Genomic DNA, 15778 nt, shown 5'->3' on the forward strand with positions numbered 1-15778 from the left:
TGCTGCTGTGTTTGAGTCTTCCTGACTCCTTGAGTTAGTGTCTTCAGCAATGAACCTGTCCAGTTTCACCCTGCAATGTTCTCCCAGATCAGACTTTTGTGATACCACTGGTTTTGTCACACCTTTTATTATGTTAGGAAAAAGAAATATCCTGACTCTGTATTGAAAAAGCTTTAACTTGCTGTTCTAGTACAAAGTTTCCTGCATATATATTTTTTTTCCGCTAAAAAGAAAAGTATCTTCAAAAGATCACAAGTACTTCTTATTGTTACAGTTTTACAGTAAGGAAACTTTCACAGTCTCAATTTAAACACAACCTAGACCTGTTGCATAAGGTGTTATTGAGTTGAGATAACAAAAGGGAAGAGAGAATTGAAATGTCTTTCCTCTTCCTTTTCTCACTATGCACCTCTCTCTGCTGCTCCCCACTTCTCTTTGTGAGGATAACCATGCTGGAACTGTTTGTTCCTACAATTTTCTGGAATGAAAGAGCTGGGGCACTGGCCATCACCTCCAGTTTTCTGGCACGCTCTCTGATCCTCTTTGTCAAAACGGGTCAGTTCTAGCTCCATTAACCAGCAGTTAATTGTGCAGAATTTTAATGCCGTGGGCACTTTGGGGTTTTGGAAAAGGCATCTTAGGGGCTGCTGCTTTATTGAGACAGAAGGGCAAAACTGCTTTTCAGCTACTGGAAAAGGGACACATGAACAATAGTGAACATCCCAATGTTAATTGCTTTACCATAATTTCTTGACTGCTTTTGATCTTTTGTCTCTTTCATGGAGCATGGGCTTCTCTCTCCCCTGCACGTTCTGTACTTCCTCACACAGGACATGACTGTTCAGTACAAGTGCCAACAAGGCTTTCTCACGAGACAGCTCAGAGCTCCTTAACACAAGGGCCTTCATCAAGGTGGTTCTTGGTCAATATTAACAGGAGAGAGCTCCTCCCCCCACCATTGCATACATTTTATTCTGAGTTACTTGCTTCCTGAAACACCAACCACTGAAACCATTTTACTGAGTAATAACCACGTGCATTTCCAAAGGCAGTTTGGTTGAAAAGGCAGCCACCAAGAACATAAGGACTCATTTTCACTGGGTGGTTTCAGATTTTCAAATTTATTCAGCAAGGTTATTTAAAGGGCAAAGGCCCCCAATGCTCCACATGGTCCACAGGCTGCTCTGCCCACCTCAGTGACAGGGGTTGGAACTGGACGACTTTAAATTCCCTTCCCGCAAAAACACTACTGTTGATCCTGTATGATCCTGTAACTGTACCTACATATATATATACTGTACCTACATACATATACTGTATGATCCTGTAACACTACCACAGGAGGACCTGATGCCTTCACACCCAGGTGGTTCTGGACCGCACCGCACAGCGGGACACTGAAAAAGCAAAGGCCAGGACGGTATTTACGGATGCCCCCTCAGCTGGTGCAGGGCAGAAGGGAGGGGGTGGAGGTGGCCGAGCGGCCAAGGCTTCGGGGTCCAGGCGTCGCGAGGCGCCACATGCCCGGCAGGCCCCGGGCCGCGCGGGGAAAGGGTCGCGGGCGGGGCGGGCCCTGAGGAGAGGCCGGCCCAGAGCGGAGCGAGGGCCGGCTGAGGGGCGGGGAAGGGCCGTGGCGGTGGCTCTGTTGAATCGCTCCGCGGCCGCGGCTCCTCCCAGGGGCGGCCCGGCGGCTGTCGCTGGAGGCCGCGGGCGGCGGGCCTGTGTTTCCCCTGGGGACGGCGAGAGACAGCCTACTCACCCCCCCGCCATTGCCTTGCGCCGCCGGGGATGCACGGCCGCCGCTGCCCCGCAGGGATCCTTTCTCGCTGCTCCTCCTCTTTCTCCTTCACCCTCTCCCCCCACCTTCACCACCCCCCCACCCCCCGGCTGAGTTCATTCACTGGGATTGGTTTCAAATGACGCCATCGCTTTATATTTACACCAATGACCTCATCGCAGTAGCTTGAAGTTTACTGACCAGCAAAACTCTTTTCTCTCGCTTGTTCCTCTCCTTGTGCCTGCTCTTCCCGGGTGTTTGTCGTCGTTTCGGTCATTCTGGGCTTCTAAGGCTTAAAGAAACCCAAAAAAACCCAACCAAACAAAAAGACCAAACACACAAACAAAAAACCCCAACTCACCCAAACTTTTTCCCTCCTCCCGAGCTTTTCGGTGTGTGTCCCCCTCCTCATCACTATCCCCTTTTGATTTTTTCAAGCCATCTTGGGAGGGAGGGGGAAAGGAGAGAGAAAAAAGAGAGCTCCAAACGTTTCCTTTTTCTGCTCCTCTTCTGTCTCACCTTCACGCTTCTCAGTATTAAAAAAAAAACCAAACCCGAATATATTTTTTCTTTTCTAATTTTTAAAATTGCTGGAGCTTGGTTTTTGCCTTTTGGGAGGGTTTTTTGTTTGGGGTTTCCCCCCCCCCCCCGTTATTGAAGAAGGAAAAAGAAGAGCTTTCCCAGCCACTGGAAGGAGACAAAAGTTGTTTCGGGCAGCAGCGGCGAGGCTAGCGGGGAATTGCTTTTATGCTTGCCGAGGGGACAGGCTGACAGACTGACAGGGGCGACACAGTAAGTGCCGGAGCAGCGTAGGGGACCCCGGTCCGGGGCCACCCCGTGGAAACCAAGCCGGGAGGGGGGCGAGGAGCGCGGGGGGGGCCGGGCCGGACTGGGCGGGGAGGAGGAGGGGGGAGGGAGGTGAGGGAGAGGCGGGCGGCGGGCTCCCTCCCTCCTCCCGCATGCCCTTCCCCGCCGCCCCCTCACCTCCGGAGGAGAGTGCCCGCAGTGGACAGGTCGCTGCCCCGGCCCGGGCAGGCTCCGGCCGCCTCCGCAGGTGGTAAGAACGGGGGCCGGAGGGAGGGGGAATGGCACAGGCACCGTACGGCACCGGCGGCCGCCCCGCGCTGCCCTCCCTACCTGCTGCCGGAACCCTGCTGCCCGCGGCGGCTCTTACCTCCCGTCCCTTCCTTGCCCTCCTCCCGGTATCCACCTGCCTCTCCCCGTGCGTGGAAGGAAGCCGGGCGCCGCCGGAGCGCGGGGCGGGAGGAGGCGCCGCCGGGAGAGGCGATGGGAAGGAGCCCCCGGGCTGCCCCGCGGGGTGCTTGGCGCTGCCCGAGAGCCGCGGCGTGCGCGGCTGCCCTGCTAAACTTCGCCCGGAGCGCTGGCTTCGAGCGGGCTGCGCAAAATGGTCGGGGATGCTTTAAAGCCCTGGAGGGCTCCCGAAGAAATGCTGAAGTTCTGCCGTCGACTTGGGAAACGTTTAAATTGAGGCGGCTGACAAAATGGAGGGCTGACGCGGCGTCCAGGAGGGAGGCAAATTGCAAATTGTTAACCTGGCATCGCTCTCGCCTGAGCTCCCGGGCCGGAGCTGGCGCCGGGACGCGGCCTGACAGATCCTCGCTCCCGACTTTGTCCCCCCCACCCCGGCCCGCGATGCGGGGCTGAGCGCGCATCACCAGGTGTATGGGATGTGCTTACTGCCGAGCCTGACCAATGGCAGGATTTTTCAGCGGCCAAAAAAACATTTGGTTACATGTCAGATGAGAAGCTGTGATTTAAAAAAAAATTATTTTATAAGATTTTTTTTTTTTTTTTTTTTTAGAAAGGGAAACCCAGAAGAATTTGCTTTCTTTTACCGTCGTTTCAGCTGGTTGAAACAAAAAACCGATTTCTTTGGTTTTCCTTCAAATGAAGGGTGTAGTGATAGCGAGCTGTATTGTCTGACCTACGACTAATTTTTTTTGTTCAAACATTCGGTGTATACGCAGCAGAATAAATAGATCTGTGTTAGTTTTGAAAACTAAAAGCAGATTGAACTGTTTCTCTTTGTAAGGATGTGTGTTGGGGCTCTTAAAAGAGAAAACCCCAAAACCCCAGAATGATTTTGTAATCCTTGCTCTGAGATTTATGCTATTCCTGGCAGTGTGTGGTTTGGTAGATAGAGAGTTTACAAAGTCACAACTGACCAAACGGGAGTTGGTTTAGACTCTTGTGTTTTGAGGGGAGGTGGAAAAATAGTAAGTCTCAATTTCTTTTTATGGTGTTCATCCCACTGCCCGTTGGAGATTGAAACATTCATCAGAGTTGTTTATGTTGGTTGTCTGGGAGTTTCTGCTTGAATGTGGAGCGAAGTATGCAGCAGGGAGGTGTAGATGTATTTTTAGCTTTCATTTTTAATGACAAAAGATACAAAGAATAGTGATAGTCACAAGTAAATCTTGCATTTACTGAGTATGCTTATTAATATTTTGAGGATGGAATCTATAAGAAATATCTGAGTTGTAAGTTCCACTTGTTATGCTTGTTTAATACAGTAGTGCTTTAGTAAATCTTAATAAACAATTTAAAAGTCCCCTTTAAAATTAAAAAATACATAAAAGCAGCAGAGAATGTGTCCGTTCCTGTGCTACAGATGGTAGCTTCAAAATGCTGTTTGGTTTAATATATATGGAAAAGTCCAGAAAAACAAACCAAGCATTTAAAAATGTTGCATGTTGTATAAAGATACCTGAGTACATTCCTGCTCCAATAGCTCTGCTTTTGTTAGCTACTCAAGCAGATGTAATGGAACAAAATCACGCCAGAAAAACTTCTGTAGAAGATAGTGAGCTCACTTATCTTAGTTTCTGTAAAAATGTATGCTCTTCTTCTAGCAAAGACAGCTGGCTGGGCAGGGGTGTTTGCTTTTAGCTTGGCCTGGCCATAGGGTTGGTATCGGCAGAAGCTGTGCAGGAATGTGTTAAATGGATTTCGCTGTGAGCTCTATCTCCCAAGTCAGCCCGGCGGGGTGCCAGCCCTCAGCTCGTGGGAGGAGTTGTGGTTGGATCTGCCATGTGCCTGTGCACCTTCCTTGGCAAATCCACTCTGCCCTGCGAGCTCTGTGCTTCTGCTCACAGGGTAAGTGAAATCCTACGGAGTCACTGGAAACTGGATGTGAGATGGCCCAGTCGCTCTTCTGCCTATCAGATAAAAGATTCACGTAGGCCTTCTGAAAGCCCTCAGGGGCTAAATTCAGGCTCTCTTCTCGGTCTTCGTAATAAATGTCAAATAGCCAAGCTAGATGTTGATTACAGTTATTTGTATTTATCTTCAAGTGAGCTCTGCTCCAGCGCGTTGGGCAGCAAGAAGTGTGTGCAGGGTGAGGGCTTTGTTCCCTCACCTGGGTTTTTAAAGTTCAGTGCCATAATCCTCACACCGATTCAGCAATATTCACTGTTGTTAAAATACACTTTTGCTAAGAAATACAGTAAGTACAGCTGAAGCATTTTTTCCCCCCAAGAAAAAGGAGGCAGCAGGATGATAGCTTTCACTTTGTAGTATGTCAGCTGAATTTTCTAGGACATTTTTTTTCTTTTTCCTTTCTGTAGAAGCAGTCAGGGAAGCATCATGGATATTCTTCAAGTGCTGACAGTCCTTAATAGCCAGATGGCATGGAGTAGTTACTGTCAAAGGATAAGGTGTGGAAGGATTGACACATCCCTTCTTTTTTCTTTTCCATTTTTTTTTTCAGCTTTTGAAAGAAACATGCGTTTGGTCTGTGACTCCACTGAATCTGCCCCTATGGATTTGTTGTTATGATAGTGACTAAATGCTTCTTGCAATCTTGTAGTACTTTTTGCATGGTTGTGTAATGCTACATCCTTGATTATTTTAGAATTTTTGAGACGCTGGTTTTCTTAGTAATAGGAAAGAAAGTGTGTCCCTAATGTGTCAAATGGTACATTTACTTTCCCTGCAATTCCTTAGGGATTGCTTCCAGAATGAGCATTCTGACATGGAGGATTTCTGTAGAATATTTTAAATACCATATCAGTATCACTAATATTTCTGTGGTTTATTTGTATCCCCCTCTTAAACAAAGGCTAGCATATCATCCTTGAGGGCTGCCAGTTGCATACATGGCCTTTCTGCACATATCAAAAGCCAGGGGTGATGGCTGGCCTGGTGGTATGTGTCAGGATGTTGTTCTGGACTAGAGCTATTGACTGAAGACCAGGGTGCAAGAAGGTAAAGCGAACACTAAGTTCAGGCTGGTTCATAGCTGTTGCTTGGGGGACACTATCCCCAGGAATTTATCACTATCGTGGTATCCTCACCCCATTACTACAGTCAATGGAGATCAAACTGCCTCTGGAGCAAGGGAGGAGGCTGGGATGCCCTGTGCTCCTGCAGTATTCCTGCTGTCTGAGGACAGCAGTGGCAACAGGGCAGCTGGTATCACCTCTTCTCTGCTCCATTGTGTCTGATCTTTGCATTGTTGTCTCGTCAGCTCCAAATAGCAAATCTTTATTATAGTTACTATGTAAGTTCCTGTAACACCTGAATGAAACAAATAATATATATTAGTGGTCAAGTTTGGCATCTTAACTTCTAGATTTGCCTAGTTTTAACCTGAGCAGTTCTTGGTTTGCCCATGGGTACAGCCTGCTGGCAGGTACGGTGGTCTCCAGCAGAGATGGTGTTGGGCACCAGTGAATTACTGCTCAGGGCTCAGAGCAAACCTGCATGTAGGGTGGGTGTATGGAGGGCAAGAGTGAAGATGGGCCTGAGTGCAAGGCCCTGTGTTTCTTTCTGCTGCACTGTGTGGTCTGCTGCTGAGCCAAGAGTGTCCTACTCGGAGCTGGCTCTGGGGAGGCTGGCAGCCTTCCATGTTGTGTCCCTATGAAATGCTCCAGCCGCTGAAAAAAAACCCCACCAAAATTAATAATTGGGCAGGCTAGGAAAGAGGGGAAAGAGTGTTGTTTCAGTGATGGGAGGTTTCCGGTGGGGCCGCGGGGATTCAGTAGGGACGTTCCCAAGTTCCCATGGTGCTGCTTTTCTGTGCTTTCACTTTCTGAAGCTGGAAGGTATGAAAGGAACTCCTGAAACAAGGTTCTTCTTTGAGGGGAATTTAGCTATCTCTGCTCTTTCCTGGTTACAGTATGATACTTATGTTTCCAGTGATTTATCCAGCTTCTCTCTTCAGTGTGTTTTTGGGACTAATTTTTCCCTGTACCTTATGAGTTTCACACTGTTCCTCATAAACTAGGGTCAGTTCCTTGCACAGACCTTCGCAGATACATTTGCACTCGTTTGCTTTCAAGCTGAAGATATAAACTTCTGTCATTTGTTTAGCAAATAAAGATACAAAAGTAGAGATGTGCAGAAGTTTTCATTAGTTGAGAATAAATGTAATTTTTTTCTAAGATGTTTTTGCACACTAGCCAGAGTGATGGTCTGCTAAAATAATATGAAAAAATTCTTCATAAAATCATAGTAGAACTGTGTTCCATTACATTAGTTTAGCAGAAAATTGACATGTTTTCTAGTATTGAGATTGAAATAGCATTACCCATTTTCATTCTGCTTCGCTTGATTTTTGCTTTACTAAAATGATCTATGAATTGAGCCTGTTGACTAAATGATAGATCAGTAGCTGTACAGATAGTCTCTTTTTATATATGCCTGCCCGCTTGTCTAATGTTTTTACATTACTGAAGGTAATGTGGGAGGCAAAAGGATGAGTCTGACTGTGTAATGTAGCAACATTGGAATGAGAACTTTACAGAGAACATAATCTGAGGACAACAGAGACTAATTGTATGAAATTCCTTTTATGCACACGTTCTTGAGTTTGAATAACTAGTATGTATTCAGCCAGCTGGATTAGAAGTCTTTGGCTCTGCATGTGTAGCATAGATGTTGCTCTCAAAATAGGAAAGGAACTCTCCCTCCTCCCGCACTATTCTGGATAAAATTGATTCAGTGCTGCATTTTGCTCTTACTGAACCCCTAGTAAAGCATGTTTAGGCTTTATAATTCTGTTTAGGCTGAATAGCTCATAGTGTTAGAGATACAAATGCCACACTTTAATAGCCTGTGTGTTGTTTTGCTTCTTGATTGCTAGCTGTAAGAATCATTCACCCCAGACTTTGTAGATTCAAATCCTATGCCAGAATTTGGGTTTTTACCTGCAAGATGGTCCTTGCAGGGGCATGCCTTTCTCCATAGTGCATATTTCACTGAGTTTGTGCAGTCTCTCAAGCAGGACAGGCACCCATCTTCTAAACACCATCTTACAAATACATGCAAAGAGTCTGAACTACACTTCACAGGGCTTTTCTCAGCCATCCTGCTACTGAAACAAGCCTTTATGTCAGAGGTGGGTTGAAATCACCCGAAGAACAGGCATGGGATTACTTTCCACTCATTCTGTTAATGCTACCTGGAATATGTATAGCACCTATCACATGTACAGTTCCCACAGGTGTTTTGTTGCAAGTGCTTAGGTGTTGGGATTTCATACCTACCTACTTGAAAATTCATCCTTGGGACACAGTGTTTTCTCTTGCTTTCCAGCTTTGCTCTCCCTGACTTTCACGGGAGTCTGTTTGAACTCTGGAAAACTGGGAGAGAAGAGAGGTGGAGAGGGAAGAAGCTTTGTGTTACATGTTCTTCTAATGCCATCATACCCAGAAGTGCCTTTCCAAACTAAGAGAATTTAGGTAGAGGCCTCTTACTCAGAACAGCTGGAAAGCAAACAGAATAAACTTTAGCTTGGTTTCCACAAAGATACTCATAAATGTTTGCCAATTTTTAAGCAAGAAGAAAAACTACTGCAGTGAAGGAGTATAGCAGTAATCTTAGTGCATTGGATTGACACAGTTTTTGTTTCTAATAACTTTCAAAATATGCAATAGACTGACTGAATCCAGATCAGCAGAAGGCAAGTGGTGTCACCACTTTAGGAGGGCTCCCTCCATCTTTAAGAAGACCTTGTGTTTAAGGTAGGTGTGCTCCAAACTGAGGATAGGCTATGAAAGACTCTCTTCCCATAGTCTGCATCTGGAGTTCTGCATTGATGGTCTCTTCTCCTAGCAAGAGGACCCCAAACCTTCTTCCCTTTTCTCCCAGTCTACTCCCACGTCATTTCAGTTTCCTGAAAGCTTTCCATCTTTTACGCAGTGGGTGTTGAGAGGCCTTAGTGAAGAAGGGTAATCTCCAGCAAGTGGTCTGTAAATTCATAGTCTTATGTCTCAGGAAGACAGGGGCAGATGAAGGCAGATGGGCACCATCCTTATGAGAGCTGGTAAACTTCATGTTCTCCTGGCTAGTAGAAAACTTAAAATGAAGTCTAATAAAGCTAAGAGAGCTGCTTGTACTTGTATTGTCTGCTGCTACCTTGTTTGTTTCTCAAAATCTCACTTTTTATTTTGGTTTTTCTTGCATGTAACTTTTCAGTTGAATAGGTGTGATTTTCCTGGTTGGTGAAGTCTCTTGTCCAGTCACTGAAAATCCCTCACTTCTCATGACTGACACAGTGTGGGCATGCTGTCTGCTTCTCAGTCCTCTCTTCTGCTTGTTAGATAATTCAGAATGTTAGAGATAGAATGCCACACTTTTAAAACCATAGATACAGATCCATGGGTGGTTACCATCCAGGTGACAAAGCCTACTTCCTCAGTGCAGCTCATTTTGCTGTTTGCTGGGATTTCCAGGTAGACCTATTTGAAGATGCCTGAAAAATTTGCCTATCCAGACCAGACATGATTGTATGAGTAGTCCATTTGTTGCCTGTTTCCTGTCTAAATATTGCTGAAATTTATCTCCTTCAAAAAAAAAAACAAAAAAAAAAACAAGGATGAAAAAGAACAGGAGTACAAGTTCAAATCTTTTTTGAACAAGATTTGTCAGGACAGCAAAAGAAAGTGGTGACACACTGATTAACTATTACTGTCATTGGACATTTTCCCAATATATTGTTTCCATGAAGAGACACACATCTTTCCAGCCCCTCAAATTTACAGGATTTGAATATTTTTCTGCAACTGAAGCTTGCATGACTTGCCAGCTCTCCTGCAGGCATGACCTGTTGTGAAATGAGGAAATGTGTAATGCGTTTGTCTCTGCTGCCTCATGTATGGTTAAACCTATAGAAAGCTGTGGAGGAAGCACAGGCATGCTGCTCCTCTGACAGCCTTCTGCAAATACAAGCTATTAATGACCATTGCCTTTCATGGGCAAAACCAGTCCTGGCAATTGCTTTGTGCACTTTATTTCATGGTGTAACAAGCAAGCACATTAGCTATTTTTATTCAAACCCCCAGACATAAGCCAGGATGGCAAAGTTGCTATGAAATGTCTGCATAGCTAAGTGAAAATACAGCTGCTACTTAACACTAAATTTTTTTCTTTTACTTACACGATATTGAGGGTTCAACCAATGATCATCTAATCTTTCTAACTGAGTCATGGTGAGGATTTTGAAGATTTAGCATTAAAATAGGCAGAATGTTCTTTTCAGTCATTGACTTTGTCTACTGTTTAAGTCAGCAATAAGGAGGTAGTGCAGTAGGTGAGGCGGGTGGGAAGAAGGGACTGCTTCACGATAAAGGTTCAGGTCTTGGCCTTTCAGAAGACTTTGGGACTGTCTCTTTTGAATGTGCTGCTTAGTGGCAGGCACAGAAAAAAGCTGAGTACAGTGACACTGTCAGCAAATGCTGGCTTAGAGAGATGAGTCGTTTCAGGAATTTTTAAAAGCTGCCAAGCCCTTTGATGGTGGTTTTCCCACTCTTTAAATTATATTTTTCCATCCCCTGAAGAGGCTGTCTACTTTGACAGAAAAATGGCTTTGATGATTTCATCATAGAATGATGAAAATTTAAAAAAAAGGTAAGAATGTGTTGATGATTTAAGTATTTCAGTATTTCAAAGATTAACTTGGGAGGAATGTTGGGCATATAAGTTCTTTTGTATGTACATGCTCAGCATATATGTGTGTATATATATATATATACACATACATACACACCTCAGTATTGACATGTGATCTCCAGTTCAATTTTGGTTTAAGAAGAAAACAAACCTTTCAGTGTAAGGTAGATGTTAGAGATCCTAAGGAAAAAAGAGTCATTACCTAGTATGCTTTTTCCCTGACCTAGGACCTGCCTGATACTGGAGTAGATATCTAGTAGTAGCATTTTTATGTATCTTTGCTTAACTGAATTACTAAGTGCACTTACAAAAATCTGCTTATTATATCCACCAGCTTGTGGTACTTCTTTTCTGTACAGTCATACCTTATGCTTACTTAGCTATTTATTCTGGTTTACCTGTTTTAGTAATTTATGTAGCAAAATGAAAATACATAAGCCTAAATTCCTCCTTGAAATATCTCTCCCTTTCAAATGTCAATTGTTATACATGAAAGCACAGCTGGAGTAGTCTATCCATTGGCAGAAAATAGCATTACTCTTTCTTTAAGTGGGAGGGGTGTTAAGTAGATCAGTTGCTTTGGGACAAGATGTAGATAAAGAAATTGAACCACCAATGTGTAACCACTTCCTTCAGCTTCTCCAACAGCAGCAAATTTGGCTTCCTTGAATTCTTCATGTTTTGTTCTAATTTATGTTTAAATGGTTAACTTGAAATGTAGTTCTGTTTTCTGGTGTCTGTAGACAGAGCTGTGATCCTTCTGCTTTTACTTAAAGTGCAGTTAAATTGCACTACAGCGGAAAAATACTCAGGCTTATCACTTTCTCAAGCTGAAGTTTCAAACAGTTTATCCAGTTTCAAAAGCTGTGTGTTATGAAGGTCAAGTTTCGTCATAATGAAAATATTAGAAAAGGAGGATGTGTGTAAGGAACAGAAGTGGAGAGAGAGAAAGGACAGGGCAAAATAGAAAGAAGAGATATTGATCAGATGTTGAGAAGATATACCTATGTGGGTTAAATTAAGGAAAAAGAAAAGAAGGTACACTCAACAGAGATTAAAAGTATTTTTATGAAGGAAGAAAAGTTCTCTACACAGGAAAATGACATTTCATTTAAATCACAGAAACTGTAGTTCTAATGTCTGTTCTGTCTGACAACAGAATAGGATCATTCCACTTTGATTGCTCATGCTAGGCTTGTAGGAGTAGATAACAGAAGAGTTATTTTCTGTGTGCATGAGGAGAAGTCTTTTTGATAGGCTGTCTAAATATAATGACAAGTTATAGGAAGTACAGGGAAAGGTGTAATTTCTAATAGGTTCGTAGTAGTAAGTACTATTTGTGCATCTAGAAAATATCTTCTGAAGATTGTTAAATAGTTTTTTTGATTTATAATTCATGTAACTGAAGATGCACCTTAAAAACTAGAAATGTTGGGTGAGATTATAAGGTGGCTTTTTTTAACATTGTGTGGGTTTGTGTATTTGGTCTTTTTCACTAGGAATTTTTAAATATTTAAGAATGAGTTGATTTCAAAGCTTTTCATTATAGACCACATCTTGAAAAAAATTTTTAAGGTTCAGAGGCTAAGCTTCAAAAAACATGCTCCTGAGTCCACATAATGACATGTCTTTCAGTGCAACTGAGAGGATGGAAAGAAGTATGGAAAATTATCTGTCTGAATATTTCTATTGTGAGTTGCTGTTTTTCTTCATGCTGTTAGTAACTTATTGTTGGCTTTTTTAAGATCTGTTATGTACGGAGTTATTCTAGACAGAAGAGAAACTTATATTAAAGAAAAAAGCTGGTGAATTTTGTGTTTACTTCTAGAATGTGTTGAGTACTGGAGGCTGATATCCTCTAAATACATTGTAGGTACAAATGTGCCAGCTCCCCCAGGCCCTTGCTGTTTGTCTTCTAACATTTTGGGGTTATGCTAAATGCTGCTGTTGGTGGGAGTGCTTTGTAAGTACAAGTAGTCAGTGCCCCAAGGAGCCTTAACCTAAATACACAAAGCAGAAGAACAGCATCTAAAGACTATTGACAAAGTGTCCTTTTCCAGCTGTGCATGTAGAAAAGGTTACCATGTCTGGCGGCTTGACCCAGTCCCTTTGCCTGTAGCTGCTGCCCTAAGCCTGCTGCTTAAGGTAGTTTGTGTGACTGTTCATACTTCACCTGAGGCCAAATTGGGGAATAAACTCACAAGTAGCCTATTTTCTTTGTGTTTGGTTTGAAGCAGACCAGAAAGCCATCATACTGTTTGCTCCATAGACTCCAGGAAGTTGTTTGCTCCATGCCAGACCTTAAATTACCTGCCTTCTTAAAATCTTAGAAGTAAAATACTTTCTAGACTGTCTTTTCCTTTCTTCTGTGTTCTGCCGAACTGGCTATTACCCTTGTTGTCCAAAAGAAGTGGGTTCAATCACAGTAGAAGTGGAATTGGAGGACATTAGCATGGATCTGCTGAAAGTACTGGAGCTCTCTCTCTCTCACGTGAGGATGACACAGAGTGCATTTCTGTGGCAGGTAACACCAAAGCCTTGCAGGTACTGAGATTCTTTCTTGTCCTCCCAACCACTGTCTTTTCAAACTCACTCTTTTAATGGCTGTCAGGATCCCACAGTGAGCCAGAGCTGGGAACTAGAAATGCCTGGAGATTGTTTGGCTGTGGTTTACTGCTGCATTTGTTTATTCTACTTGGTTGTACAGTTGGTTTGTGACTGATGTAGCTCTTCGAGTCAGCTTGCTGGATTAACATGTGGGCTGGCATGCGGGACTCGGGTGCTCACTGGTAGCCCTGACTTCACTTGTTTTAAGCTGCCATGGAGTGTACCCCCTCAAGCTTGTCTTCTGCAGAGGCAGCAAGAAGTATATTCATGACATGGATTTACTCACTGGAAACCAAGGCTGAAGCCATTGATTCAGGTTATTAAGCTGGTTGCTTTTTGTTTGCCACTGTGCATTCAAGTTGGCTTGGCTTCCCAGGGCTCTAGGAGCTTTGTGCTCCATTGGAAACTCATCTGCCACCTGACAAGTTTGGAGCTTGGGTTCTGTCAGGATGCTTTTGCTCTAAAGCAGAGCCAGGACATAGACATATATGTACATGTGTTTTCATATATACACCCACATATAAACCATGTGCATGAACATGCACATGTGTATATATACCTGTATACTGTCTGCAGAGCAGCTTCTATCTTACAAAGCTTTCACTCAATGTGACTTTATTTTTGGTCATTTTGATGGCTTATATTATAAGAAAAGCAATTAATTAGCCTTGCAGGACAAAATAGCCTTGCAGATGATAAGGCTTCTTAGGCTCTTTCTAGGAATAATGAATTGAGAAAATCTGGTCTTCATGTAGTAGGTAGTTTTAGTTGTCATAGTTATCTGAAGAAGGCAGGTAAATTTTGTACATTTGATAGGTTATGGTGTATCTGATCAGAAATCACAAGCTTATTCATTACTTGGTCTTTCAAAGGAAAGTGAATTAAAAACCTTTTCCTACTGGAAACTTGAAAGCATTTCTATTATATCATACTTATTTGGTGTCTTAGTTTAGGGCAAATTAGGGAGGAAAACTCTGAATGGGGATTTCCCCAGGGAAATGCCCCTCCCCACCAACCGGTCCGGGAAAGGGAAAAAATTTCTTTGGAGAGAAGTGGAAAAAGCTGTTTATTTAACAGAAAATTGAATAATATTAAATAATAAAACCTCTTGCTGTTCGATGGGATGGCAAATCTAGGAAGAAAAGTCCTTTTCATGTGGTGTAGCTCTGCTCGCTCAGTTTCTTATCAGTCCCTCCGGCGCTGGAAAGTGCCGAGGCCCAGGCCCCGGTGGGCCACAGGCTTGTGAGCTCCCGGGGTTTGGCTGGGTGTTCAGTCCAGAGCAGGCTTGCACAGATCCAAGAAAAAGGAAAAAAACAAAGGTCCGGGGAATTCCTCTGCCTCAGCTAGCTAAAACTAACTAAAAGCCAGGGAGAAGCTCTGTCCCGCTGTCTGTCTGTGCTGCAGACAACACAGTCCAGGAGCGAGATGTGTGGGAGTTATATTTTTTTTAACACAAACTGCGGCTTCTTTTTCCCCCTCTCTTGCTCTCAGAGCCAGTCTTAAAGGTACAGAACTTAATATATAACATAAACCAGACGATTGGGGATACCAGTATCATAAAGTCACCCCAGGACATTTGGTAAAATGAAAAAATCTCTTCTGCTTTGAGAATGGATAGCTAGTAATGTCTATTCATTTTTTACCCTGTTTTTTTTTCCTTCTCATATTAACTTAAATGGTGCCAGTGTGTTCAGAGTTATTTTTCTCACTTGTTAATAGCTTCTGTCATCTCTGCCCATTGCTCTGGGGGAAGTGTTGATTAAACCTACAGCTCCATTTAATACTCCCATTCCTTTTCAAGTGATAGTGTCTGATTTCTTTTTAATCCTAATGCTGTATTTTTATATAGTTTAAATCTCAATTGTTTGGGGGTTTTGAGTGTTCCTTACATTTACTCTAAGTAATAGCATGGTGATACTAGGACCATGTTCTTGGAGTTCTGCCTGGAGTAAAAGGGTTCTGCAGGTTCAGCTGGAGCTCTGCAGAGCTCCTGGTGCTGTATTGCACTGCTGTAATGGGATGGCATCCATACTGGGAGAGATGGTGCTGCAGAAGATATTGTGCAGATGGGAATCTAGAACATCCTACTGGTGAACCTGCCATCCCTACAACACATTGGGACTCGTCAAGTTACTGGTGACATTTTGTCAGCTGGAGGCTTTTGTCATTCAGGGAAGACACTTTTTTTTTTCCCTCTGCCAGACCAGGCATTCTGCTGACTTGTGGCAAATTTGCATGTGGGTTTACGATAACAAGTCAACTGAAGTAGCTTGTCTGTCATGTCAGCACAGCTCTGCCCTTCAGCCAGGTGCAAATCTAAAGTGGTTAATTCCCAGTGGCTTCATCCATTGTTGTTACTATCAACAGACACATCAATCTGGGGTTTTTTTTCCCCTCTACTACTCCTCTGAGGGTTTTTTTCTCACCTCCTCAGGTAGGGAATGGGTACATATGGTTGTAAATAATACATTTATCTTAAAA

At 43.6% G+C, this 15778-nt stretch overlaps 2 protein-coding genes across 5 annotated transcripts in view; one reads left to right on the forward strand and one right to left on the reverse strand.

Moving 5' to 3' along the window:
- Positions 1–1124: 1124 nt before the first annotated feature.
- On the reverse strand, positions 1125–2313 carry LOC131592152 (sterile alpha motif domain-containing protein 1-like). The gene is made up of 2 exons (XM_058863467.1): positions 1979–2313; positions 1125–1730 (listed from the first exon to the last, which is right to left on the reverse strand). The coding sequence occupies exons 1-2, from the start codon at positions 2052–2054 to the stop codon at positions 1357–1359; spliced, it is 450 nt and encodes a 149-aa protein (XP_058719450.1). The 5' UTR covers positions 2055–2313; the 3' UTR covers positions 1125–1356.
- A 377-nt stretch (positions 2314–2690) lies between these two features.
- LOC131592148 (dual specificity protein phosphatase 16-like) overlaps positions 2691–15778 on the forward strand; it is a 66904-nt gene continuing 53816 nt past the window's right edge. For all 4 annotated transcript variants that reach the window (XM_058863454.1, XM_058863456.1, XM_058863458.1 and 1 more), the window contains exon 1: positions 2691–2834. The gene's annotated coding sequence lies outside the window, so the exon portion shown is untranslated. The remainder of the gene's footprint in view (positions 2835–15778) is intronic.

The sequence above is a fragment of the Poecile atricapillus genome, chromosome W (genome assembly GCF_030490865.1).
Source record: "Poecile atricapillus isolate bPoeAtr1 chromosome W, bPoeAtr1.hap1, whole genome shotgun sequence".
Lineage (NCBI taxonomy): Eukaryota > Metazoa > Chordata > Aves > Passeriformes > Paridae > Poecile > Poecile atricapillus.